The 13704-nt window shown below is 30.6% G+C and overlaps 1 protein-coding gene across 1 annotated transcript; it reads right to left on the bottom strand.

Moving 5' to 3' along the window:
• Positions 1-236: 236 nt before the first annotated feature.
• On the bottom strand, positions 237-5534 carry LOC139848934 (uncharacterized). The gene is made up of 4 exons (XM_071838615.1): positions 5270-5534; positions 5094-5159; positions 1527-1879; positions 237-548 (listed from the first exon to the last, which is right to left on the bottom strand). The coding sequence occupies exons 1-4, from the start codon at positions 5532-5534 to the stop codon at positions 354-356; spliced, it is 879 nt and encodes a 292-aa protein (XP_071694716.1). The 3' UTR covers positions 237-353.
• Positions 5535-13704: the final 8170 nt, after the last annotated feature.

Here is a 13704-nt window from a genome sequence, read left to right as displayed (position 1 = left end):
TCGGTTTGTGTCGGGAAGGTCTGTTTATTGGAAAAAGAAAAGCTAATGAGTTGTTTCTGGAAACGGATCTAACTAATCTAATCATCACCTTACCTTGATGACAAGGATGACGACGTAAACATATTTTTACAAGAAGAAATAGATACAAAAGCTACTCCTTAAATATAAATATGAGACACCACGAAACATTTTATTTTAAACAATCATAAAAGTAAATACAACCAAACCATTTCACAGTATATGGGGGAAAACAAGTAAACACATCCATGGCATTGGCACTTAAACATCATGATGATAAGTTACAATAAAGACAAAAGGCGGCAGCAGCAGCAGCAACAATAAGCCATACCTGCTTAAAGGTCTTCATAAGCCCACGTGTTAAACATGACACGCTTATTGAACCTCGTGAATTCAGCATTATTATAATTATCTTTCAAATTCACGAATAAGATTTTGTAAGCCTCATCTTCAGTCATTTTGGCAAAAATGTCAATAATATCTTCCATCATCACGTCCACGAGGCTTCTCATCTTCATATTGAAAGCAGCCTGAAATGAGAACAGAAAACTATGAAGAATAATAATTATCCATAAATAATAGAACGAAAAAAAAAGGTAAAGTGTTGTGTTCAGGTAGCCTGAAATGAAAACAAAAAAGTGTGAAGAAAATTAATTAGCCATAAATTATAGGGGGGAAAAAAAGGGTAAAGTGTTGTGTTCAGGTCTGAGATATATGTGGCAGACACACAGTTGTGTTTATCAATTAAAGTCGAATTTTACTAATTAATTATCCATAAATAAATCCCTAACTAACTAGGTTTTAAGGTTAAGGTTGTTAAGGCATATGCGAAAGAAGAAAGAAAGTCCAAACTCAGAACAAGCTTCTTCTTTTAAGGTGAATATATTGGTATGTTTGACGAAACTAGCTGATAGTTGGTAGCTTTAAACCGGTATGTATTTAGGTGTTTGGTATAGTAGCTGAATCTATTGAATAAAGAGTAAAATGACAAAAAATTATGAGCTTTTTCTTAAACACTAGTTTGATACGAACCAAATGCTCGTATCGTGATAGAAACTAATAAAACAATAAAAGATAGATAATCGATATTCGAGAGATCGATCAACTCTCCAATAGTACTCAAGGACTCTTTCTTAATAATCCACATCCTCCCCTTACAATCCTAATGTCCTATTTATAATAGATGATAGGAATAACTTAATAAATACTAAATAAATACTAATTAATACTAATAAATAAGATACTAATGAAGGGTAAGTGAAGATAAAGAGTTACGGAAGATAAAAGGTCGTATCATAGTTCTAGGAGCTTTTAGCTTTTTTCCTCCGTCTAAAAGTTTTAAGCTCTTTTAACCAAACGAAGTTTTTTATATTATCAAATATGAGCTTTTTCATAAAAGCTAGAAGCTCCAAAAAGCTTCTCGCCAAACATACCCAATGAATGATTCTGAACCTTATACATCAAACAACAAAATTTCTAACATACACGAATTAAAAAAAGAGGCGTACGGTCATAAGATCGAGAGCATGTTTCCGATTGGCTTGGCGAAAATTGGAATTGAACTCATTCAACTTGTGTTGGACAAGGGCTTCATCACCGGCATAATCATCATGGATCTTGGCACGTTCCACACAAAACAATTCAACCATCTTAATGATTTCACTATTGGTTTCGACCGCTAAGGAATTCCAAACGCAGTAGTCGTAAGCCTCTCGGACCATTAGAGACTCTCTGAGAAAGAGCTTAGCGTCAAATTCTATCCCATCAAAACAAACAAGATCAAACTCGTCTTCGATATCGCTTTCGTCTTCTTCTTTAGTCTCTTTTGATGCTATTTCATCTTCCTGCTGCATGTTTTCCACTACAATCAATCAAGTCGAGTTGTTAATAATAGGAAACTAATCTATCTATATAATCTAATATATGTGTGTAATTTGATGGTGTGAAAAGTCATGCTTATGTGTCACTTTGTGGTTAATTGTGCTTAGGTCATAATTAGCTTTTAAATTTAAAATTGTATTCGTTGTACTGGAAATATAAAAGAGAGTTTTTGTTGATGTTGTGATGATGACTTGGGCACTCTCTTTAGTTATACGATGTCATTAATACTATGTTATTTAAATGATTTGAAAACAACCATTATGACACCGAAGACGACCTTCTTTGCTCTTGCGCTTAGTTGGTTTTCATTTAGTTGTGTGGTTTCGGGGATGTCTACCGTAAAGGTGCATGAGTGGTGTTTGGTTTGTTACGGGTTGTAGGCTCTTTGCTTGCGCAACAACTTCTACATGCATGCCTTTCGAGTTCTATTTTCAAAGCCTTTCGGCTCTATTAATTTCATTGTACTGGAAATATAAGTCGACTTGACTGCTTCGTAGAGCCTAAATTGAATTTCAGGCCGGCTTTAAAACCCATTGAAATTTTATTCTACTATTTTCATGGTGTCTCATTATATTTATTTATTTATTTTTTATTATTATTTTTTTTTTCTTGGCCGGAGGTCCTCAAGGAAGCAATCTCTTTACCCTTGAGTAAAGAAAGGGATGACTTTCTCTCCATGCGGATGGAGAGTTTTTTCTCGACTCGTGGTTAGAAAAACGACTTCTCTCTTACTCTACGGTAGAAGAAGGATTGTCTCCATCTCACCTCCTCATACCTCGCATATGCGTGATTGGGTATTGTTGTTGTTATAATGAGTTGAAAACAATAATAATAATAATTCTATCTATACTATCTATGTGGCAGACACAAAGAAGAAGAAGAAATTAATGAAGGTTGGAAGGAAACAAGCGAGGATTGAAAATATGAGATTAAGTAGGAAGATGATGAGAAAACAAGTGGGAGTCCTTGTTCAAGTAGTGAAGAGTAATATTGATTATTATTATTATTATTCTTAATTATTATTATCATCATCATTGGACACTGGCGGTAGTTGTTTGAATGGGGGATCAAGTTCAAAATCTAATAGTATATATTTTGTCCCGGCTCCTATTCCTACACCTCTGTTTGAAAGGAATGTTAAAGAAGACACTTTTCAAGGAAGGTAATTGTCACGAGTCTATTCCTACACCTCTGTTTGAAAGTATATTTTTTTCCTCAAGGTAGAGTTAGAATGAAAGTTCCAATGAAGACAAAGCTCGATGGGTATGTTTTTTGTTGGTGTAAATGAATGAATGAATGTGCCATTTCCAAGTTGTACAAGCAAGCTAACCTTATAAATCTAACAGTAAGGGAATGTTCAATGGTTTTGTAACTGTTATGATGAGACGAAACAAATATGGAAAAATAAGAAAAAGGAAATGATGATGGTGGAGATCAGAATGAAATGTGGGTAATCAGAAAAAATTCATAATAAACTACTAGTGTATATTTGGAGTAATGAATGAAGGGAGGGACTTTGTTATCCAAATTTGGTGACAAGTCATGAGAGGCTAATAAAGACAAAATTTATTATGAGGCTAAAGTTAGTTGTTGAGAACAAAGATGGTAAAAGTGGAAATGGTAATGGAAACATATATTGATGAAAATCTAAAAGTTCAAGATTCTTTCTTTTTCAACTTTAAAAGATGTTGAGGAGGAGATGGATGATGAATGGGTGGGATGAAAAGTCCAATCTTTATTATGATAGTGAGAAGGAAGAAACTTGTGATGCACCGACTACAATTCATCATTCTGAATAGGCAGGCCAGCTGCAGCTCCCAACCAAACCAAACCAAACAGATTATACAAGAATGGAGCTTGATGCAAGTTAAGAAGGAAGGAAAAATATATACATATTTATAGCAAATGAGTTGAAAACAAATTGTAGACATGTTCAAAATGGCAGAAAAGGAAATAAATGTTGGTATTTGTGAATATAAATATAAAATAAATGTTGGTATGCTACAGTGCGATCAAAGTCAGCAAGTAGCTTTTGGGATTTAAGACCTGTATTTGGTGAACTATAACTGTTTTGCACTCTAACCATGTGATTAATAAATGCTTCAATAGAAACCAATATGTAAATTGTGGATTCAGAGATGATTCAATGTATCGGTTTACAACTTTGTGACTTGTCCTTTGATTCGTATCATCTCTACTTCTTGTTGACACATTGAAAATAAGACTTGAGATCTTATATACCGATGGTTAGATTGGGTCGAAGGGATAGTTATGCTCTTAGTGGATAGTTTTAACATCAATGAATTTAACATCCTATAATATATATAACTCCAAGCTAATAGTTACATGAAAGTGATTGTTACCAAAAATCTATATTGATTGACTTCACATATACATACATACATAATCATCTCCACTTTTTTTTTTTTTTTTTTTAATCTACTTTTTATGTTGTACTCTTTTTCCTTTCTTTCCTTCCTACTTTCTGGCCGGAGGTCCCTGGAAGCAATCTCTTTATCCGTCGAATAGAGAGAGAAAGGACTTTCTATACTCTTTGGAGTGTTTCACTCGGGGTGGAGAAATGATTTCTCTGTATTCTAGGATAGAGGAAGGATTGTCTACGATCAACCTCCCCCATACCCCATATAGGTGGGATTGGGTATTGTTGTTGTTGTTGTATACATACATAATAATCATGTTTATTAAAACCGTGTAAGACTGACTACATTGTTGTTACCTGAGGTTTCCTGTGAAATCAATTTATAAATAGTTCGTTGGATTCAGATTCGGTCTTCAATATAATCTCGATACAACTGCTTGCTTTGTTTACTATACTTGTCTATAGATCTCTTTTTTTTCATATCTTTGATTTATCTGTAAGAGTAATAATCAATTTCAGTTGAGTACTAAAATTAGCAACAATTAAGGGTGTAAAATCAAAAGGGTTTATTTACTTTAGTTACACCAAGTCCATTGAATTAAATGTTGGATAATAAAGCAACCAGTGATAAATTTGATTTCGATGAAATATTTGATCTTCTTTCAACTTCCTATCAAACAGGGGATGGGGAGAATGACATGCTTATGTCACTTTTGCTTATTTGTCTAATTTTAAAGAATTCGATGAATTATTTGATATTCTTTCAACTTCATATCGAAAAGGGGGTTAATTTGATTGAAATTGAACTGAATACCAGTTTTAACATCTCTCTCAGTCTCAGCCTCTGCTGCTATTTGTTTATCCTGCTGCACGTTTTCTGCTACAATCAATCAATCAAATTCAAATTCAAATTCAAATTGTTAATAATAGAAAAGTATCAAATAAAAATGATAATAATTATAAAATTATAGAAAAAAATAATATACATACCAAGAGTATCATATGGAGATTTTTCATCGGTCCAACTAGCAGAACTAGCTAACATCCTCCTTTGATGATTTGTAGATTCACTCCATGATAAAGTTTCCATCTTTTTAACATTTGATGAATCAATCAATCGAGGCTTTGAAGAATTAGGGTTTTGTATCGGATACGAAAGGCTAACAATCAATCTAGCTCGGTTGTAACAGCATGTTAACGATGAGTATGAGTATACCGCATGATTAAGCCTACAAATTGTCCTCAAATTGCTCATGCTTTGATTTGGGTTGCCAAACCCTAGTTCTCAGTTTCAAATAAATCAATTATCAAGGAGACGTGGATTTGATTAGTGTTTTTTTTCTTCTTCAAATGAAGATGCGTAAAAGATAAAATTCCCAATTTCAATCTTTTTTTTGTATTATAAAATATATTTAAATTAAATTTAAATTCAAAAATCAATCTATAAATTTCGAAAGTCATCCTTACGTACCATTTTTTAATTCATGTCTTTTGTTTCATAGACTTATTATTATGCCCCTAAATTAAAAATTAATCTAGTAAGCTGAATTTATATTATTATTTTTAATATAATTAAGAGTAAAATAGATAATTATGTGTACATAGATAAAAAAAAGTAGTGTGTGAGAACTACCTTTCTTATAGTTATATCAAGAGCATTTATATAGCAAATATATTTTATTTATTTATTTTGTATTTAGAAGATCATTACATTAATTCTACATCATACATCATATTGGGGAAAATTGTTTGAAAATGCATCGAACTTTTACTAAATTCCTATTATATGCATTCAACTTTCAAATTTCCTATTATATGCATTCAACTTTTTAAATTGTACTATTGTATGCAGTTAACCTCTTATAACAGGTAAACTTCGGCTCAACTCAATTTTATTTCTAGAAAAAACTTACATCATTGATCCTTTATGTTTGTAAGATATTGAATGTTAGTCATTTATGCTTATTTTGATGTTATTTGTCCCTCATCTTCATCCATTCTTCATCTTCTTCATCTTCATCTTCATCATTTTCATCATCACCCATTATTCATAATCAATTAAACACAATAATGTGCAAAGCTTCATATTCACATATTTATTTTCTATAATGATATATACATTGAGGGGACTAATACATATAAACTCAGATCTCAGATCCTTACCTTTGCAACTATAAGATCCTTACCTTTGCAACTATAAACTCAAATCCACACCTTCGATTAACATAAATCATAAAACACATATTTGCAACCATAAACTCAGATTTGAACGATCAAACATAAATCACGAAATCATTAACATAAATTAATAATCTCATCAAATCGATTTTAAAATCTGGAGGTTATTTGAATCTGGGATCAACACCAAAGTTGTTGCAAAATCATCAACTAATGCTCGAAAATCATTATCATAACCCGAAACATCTCATAGCACTCGAATTTGATTCTTCACAATATAGTTGACTTTTTATTACGAACTTTGACTGACGAATTGATGATCAAATCAGAGAGATAGAATCTGAAATTTTGCAGAAACGTTCACATAATGATTGTGAACAACTCTACAATTTTACTTTTGGCCAAATGACTCTGAATTGATTCACATACCAAAACACTTCGAGTTCTTTTTTGCATATTGATGAGCACGAGTTGAAACTCCATAAATTCGAGCTTGTTAATTGAATATGAAGGATCACGGAGATTAGGTTAATGATTAGGAACAAGGATCTAAGTTCCATTTGGTGTTTGATTTACAAAATAAGAAACACCTAATTTTTGTTTAAGAAATTGAAGAACGAAGATGATGTTCTAAAAGGGTTTTTGATACAGAAGTTAATATTTGATGATGATAAAGAAGAGATGAGATTCAGATCTGTTAGAGATGACGATTAATTTAGAAAGGTGGAGATGATGATGATAAAGATGAGATGAGCAGATTGGTTAGAGATTATGATGATGATAAAAATGAACGAGGTTAGGGACCCAATAAAAGAATGATACAAATTATAAGGACTACTTTAGTAATTATCTATACATATTAACCTGGTACCTGATATACAAGTTACATTATGCATACAATAGAACAATTTAGAAAGTTAAATGCATATAATAGGAGATCTGAAAGTTGAATGCATACAATAGAAATTTGATAAAAGTTTCATGTATTTTCAAACAATTTTCCCCATCCTATTATCCACTATGATTATCAAACAAATTATTATCGATCAGAGCTTCTATCAGAACTTTTGAATCATTCACAACCACATAACTCACAACCATATTTCAATAAATTCGTTACTTTATTTTGAACAAGATTTTTCTATTTTTATTTTTATTTTACACATTTGAACTTTTGGAATGTTATATTGTTTATATGTGTTATCATGGTTGAAGATTGTCTTAAAATATCATCACTCTATAAAACTCGTGAAACCGCGAGTCTTTAACTAGTGTTATATATATATATATATATATATATATATATATATATATATATATATATATATATATATATATATATATATATATATATATATATATATATATAGGGGCAGGATCAATGGGGAAGTAACCAATCGGGGGGAACGGGGGGAAGCAAATTTTTATTTTTTTCTTTTTTTTTTTGAATTTTTTTTCCGGCATCAAGATCACACGAAAATATGAACATTTAGAAGAGATACTTCGTGATGAATGTTATTATTTAGGCGGGAAAACGGTCGACAAAAATAACATTCAAGATAATATTGTTCGTGAAGAATATGAACGTTTTTTTTCTTCATGTTTTGTGAAGCAAAATTTAGCCCGATTTAGAGTTTAGGGTTTAGGGTTTAGGGTTTGGTGTTTTCGGTTTATGGTTTACGGTTTAGGGTTTGGTGTTTTGGGTTTATTCCATAAACCCAAAACACCAAACCCTAAACCCTAAACTCTAAACCGTTCGTGTTAAAAACTCAATCTAAATCCTAAATCTAAACCCTAAATCTAAACCCTAAACCCTAAATTTCTAAACCCTAATATCTAAAACCTATAAACCCTAATATCTAAACCCCAATAGCTAAAACCTCAACATACGCTCAAAAAACACGATAATTGTTATATATTACTTCTTCGAGCGTTTTTCCGTCAAAATAAAAACATTTATTGTGACGATCGCTCCAAATCCATATGGACGAACACGTCAGTCATCGATTTCATTGCGAGGTATTTGACCTCTATATGATACGTTTTGTAATCATTGCATTCTTTTGAAAAGGCACACCATAAATGAATATTTAAATCAAAAGTTTTCGACATCTGATGATTTCTACATATAGACAATCACCATAAATAATAGTTTACAACAGTACTTCCGTTGACAATGCAGTTAAAATAAGATACATGGTGATGATTTGGTGAATGCAACGTTTCCTTGAAAAATATGTCATGTAAGACTCCATGCACATAGCTTGTCTAACATCTAAGCAAACAGCGGAAGACTTCTAGGAAACCTGAGAATAAACATGCTAACAAGTGTCAACACAAAGGTTGGTGAGTTCATAGTTTTAATGTTTCGTATAATCTGTATATAAAGGTGGATCACAAGATTTCAGTTGTTTCATCCAGAAACGTTTATCAAAATATTCTACGAAATTGAGCACCCTGGTAACTAAACTTAACGTATATATATTTTATACCCTTTGTATAATCATCATAATAATACACGCAAACCAACATGTACGCTTCTCAAATAGCATACGTCCGTTAAAAGGCTAGTGCTCTAGCTCAGACGGGGATATCAAGCCCTATGGATCCATATACTACTACTCGCGCCCACCAGTTCTTATAACCGGCAGTTACTAGTTACCAAAGCTAAGGGATTTTAGGTTCAAACTCAGTGTAGAATTTAGTATGTACTTGTATCCATTGCGTTTAAAATAAAGTGCATGTATTCTCAGCCCAAAAATATATATTTCAAAAGCAATTAAAAAGGAATCAATGAAACTCACCTTAGCAGCACATAAAGTTGTTCATCGTAATGTGACCGAAACTCGGAATATCAAATAATCGTAGATCTTAATGTATCAATATTGAGATTCAATATTATAGGAAAGTACATAGACGCAATGGAGATGATAAACACTAGGTTTGATTCACAAATATACCCCCAAACATTACCCATAATCTCCTTGGCAATAACCCATAATTTCCTTAGCTCTATCCCGCTTAAAAACCATTTTGAAAGTGACACGCTCATGACCTCGTCGTAGTATTTTATGTATAATACTAATTAATAATAATATTACTAATAATATTAAGATTAATAATAATATTAATCATAATAATAATAATAATAATAATAATATAAATAATTAAATGTTTACGGAGTATATGAAATAATTGAGATCAAAGTGCAGAAATCGATCAATTTATAGATGTAATCTGGAATCCATTGTCATGCAATCGCATGAGTTTCATTTAATATGGCCATGTGATCGCATGGCCAGTTGTACCTGGTCACAATGTTTTAACTTTTTGTTTGTCGACATAATTTAAAAATAATATATATAATATATATAATTTAAATTAATTAATTATATATTATATTTTATTCCCGTGCTTAGTGGACTTGTAACTTTTGCTCCGATAAGTCGTACGTCATCACTCGACTTATGTCTCGATTCCGGTTTTTCGAATGTCCTTTCGTACGCTGAGAAAACTTGTACATTACATTTTGGGACACGTACCTTAGTCAAAATATAGCCTTAAATTATCCCTAAATTATATCACTCGAAATATAACTTATACATTTGAGTGTTTTGGTCATTTACTTCTATAAATCATCGTCTCGATATTTGTTAAAATACATTTTAAAATAGTGTTTTACTGTAGCAATTCACTGTAGCAAATAGTGATTTTCGAAAACACTGTAGCATTTTGGGTACTGTAGCAATTTGAAAATACTGTAGCAAATTAGTGTTTTAGTGGTTCATCTTAAACGCTTTAGTTAACTTATCTAAATATCAATCGAATCAATAAACGAATGTTACTATCGTTTACTAAATAACTTGAAATTATATATATGTATATATCTTTTTAATATACATAAATCAGTTTTTAAATACACATTGGAAGTTATTTATAAATAAATTTTAATAATAAATATTTCAACTTATCATGTATATTCAAATAGATATTTAAACCAATAAGTTTAATGTACGGTATCAAACAATTAATACATTGTTACCTTTTCAAGTTATAGTATATATGTATCTATTTACATATAATTGTTCGCGAAACGTCGAAAACAACCGAAGGGTATTTAAATATATAAAAGTAGTTCAAAAATTTTGAGATTCAACTTCATAGACTTTGCTTATCGTGTTGGAAACGTTAAAGATTAAGTTTAAATTTGGTCAGAAATTTCCGGGTCATCACATTTATCACAAAGTGTCTCTACTAAATGTTCATATTTTCATCCCATCTATAATGTTCGTGAACAAAGTTTTTTCAAAAAACGAAAAAAAAAGTTTTTGCTTCCCCCCGATTGGTTACTTCCCTCTTGATCCTACCACTATATATATATATATATATATATATATATATATATATATATATATATATATATATATATATATATATATATATATATATATATATACATAGGGGCACGATCCTGGGATAAGCTTAAAAGGGGTACAAACGAAATAAGCAAACGTGGACCACAAACTGTCATTAAACAAGAAAAAACATGGAGGGGTAAAAACGTAAATTTACAAGTTACAAAATAAAACACCGGAGGAGTGATACTGATGAACAGAACGAGTTTTAGGGTTTCTTATGGGTCAATCTCTTCTTCAACTTTATTGCTCTCAAAACCAAATCAAAAATAGTCTGAATCTCTTCTTCAGCTCTTCTTCATATCTTCTTCATTTTCTGAATCTCTTCAGCTCTTCGCTCTCACCTGAATTCAACAAACAATGGCTATTTTGATGAATGTTCAATAACAATGGCGAATTTCTGATGAATCTTCGATTTACATGGTTTTCTCTTTTTAATTTGTTGTTACCTTTATTATTATTACTATTATTATTAGTATTAGTATTATTATTCATTAGGAAATTGTATGCTCGAGTGTTTGATTGACTGAATACATCATATCATATTACACACTAGGTGTTCGATGATTTGTCTCAATGAATGTTGCAATATGTATTATTGAGACGGGGATACAATTAAACTATGGCTAATTTTGTCTTCTGTCTTTTTGTTACAGGTGACCAAAGGATACAAGAAAAGCTTCTAGGATTGGTGAGTACTCTTGTTTTGACTAAACTGCATTGTAGGCTAATCACATATTGAGATTAAGCACTAATTGAGTATATATTAAGCATTAAGTTTTGCTTAATAAATTAAATTAATACAAATTGTGAACGAGTGAATACGTTTTGAGAATTAATGGTGGATATTATTGTTTGTTGAGAAAAAACAATAACATTGTTGAATGCTTATATTGTTATAATTAGTTTATAGATCTCAAAAAGAAGTGATGCACTGACTTGGTTAAGGACATTTTAAATTTAGAAAATGTCTTTAATCAATATTTTGATTAGTGACATTTTGAAGTCTGATATAAGTTAGTCTACACATATTGGATTTTCAGTAGTTCTATATTACAAATTGATGAAAGTGCAGGGTTAGACTCAAAAATGATTGGGCTTATGGTGAGATTAATAGTTGGATCATTGGTTGTATTGATTGTTTGGGGTATATTTGTTTGGTTTTTATGGAGGAAGAAGAAAAATAATGAGAAAAAGTGGAGGAAGCTAGATTTTTCGGTGAGATAAATAATGAACTTAAAACAGGGGCTACTTGGCCTAGACGGTTTCGTATGTTGAAATTGCCCAGTCAGTTGTGGGATTTGTGGAGGAACGGAAGCTTGGAGATGGAGGTTTTGGAGGTGTCTATAGGTTATTTAAAAGATTTTGGCCATCTGTTATCATTTTTTGATTGAATGATAACATTTTCTTGTATTTATCATTTTATTTTTGAATTTTTATAAATGTCAAAGATGATACATGTTTTTATAATAGTCATGAATGATAAATGTTTTCGAAGAAGAATGAATGGTAAATGTTATGAATGATATCATTTCTTATAAATACTAACTATATTGATCATAGTTGGTGTTTTGTTTAATTTTCTTATGATAAAAGTAGTACATATTCATCGAAACGATATCGTTTTTCATATGAATGTTATCATTTTTCTGATGAATGTTTTCATTTTGGTAATTTTGATTTTTGACCACGAAATTCGTTCTCGAATATTCGAGTTGCCAAAAATTTAACAACAATCCGAAACTATTTTGTGTGAAAGAAAATGATTAATGATAAAAATACCCGATGAATGATTAAAATACCTAATGAATGATAAAAATAGCTGATGAATGATAAACGAGTAATGGTAAAAGAACGTGATGAATGATAAAAAAAAATACCCGATAAATGATAAAAATACCCGATGGATGATAAAAATACCAAATGAATGATAAAAATATCAGATGAATGATAAACGAAAAATGATAAAAGAACGTGATGAATGATAAAAAAATACCCGATTAATGATAAAAATACCCGATGAATAATAAAATATCTGATGAATGATAAACGAAGAATGATAAAATAACGTGATGAATGATAAAAAATACCCAATGAATGATAAAAATGTCCGATTAATGATAAAAATACTTAATGAATGATAAAAATACTAAATGAATGATAAAAATATTCGATGAATGATAAACGAAAAATGATAAAATAACGTGATGAATGATAAAAAAAAATATATGATAAATGATAAAAATACCAAATGGATGATAAAAATATCAAATGAATGATAAAAATATCCGATGAATGATAAATGAATATGATAAAAGAACGTGATGAATGATAAAAAATACATGATGAATGATAAAAATACGCGATAAATGATAAAAATACACAATGAATGATAAAAATAGCTGATGAATGATAAACGAAGAATGATAAAAGAACGTGACGAATGATAAAAAAAAATGATGATTGATAAAAAGCTTGACGTACTGCAACTTCATGGTCTCGGATAACAGATACAATCAATATAAATCATGTACATAATTTCAACACTTTTGAACTAAAGTCATTACTTTTATCTATACATGTTTACATCTTCTATATAATAAACAAATCAAAAAATGGATGCTAATTTTAAACTTAATAAGACAACGACCATGAATAAAAACATGATAAATGAATAAATACATTGGTGATCTATAACTACAAACTGTATCCTCATCAAAAAGGTGCCGAGTGTCAATGAGTACGCTCACCGTCTCCAAAACGGGTGACTTGCTATTGATAAGATTCATGAACTCAAACGCTCAATTTGAAAATATGATATAATCCATTTTC

This window comes from Rutidosis leptorrhynchoides, chromosome 5 (genome assembly GCF_046630445.1).
Source record: "Rutidosis leptorrhynchoides isolate AG116_Rl617_1_P2 chromosome 5, CSIRO_AGI_Rlap_v1, whole genome shotgun sequence".
NCBI lineage: Eukaryota > Viridiplantae > Streptophyta > Magnoliopsida > Asterales > Asteraceae > Rutidosis > Rutidosis leptorrhynchoides.
Note: the sequence above shows the minus strand (reverse complement) of the source record. Positions and strands in the feature narration are given on the sequence as shown.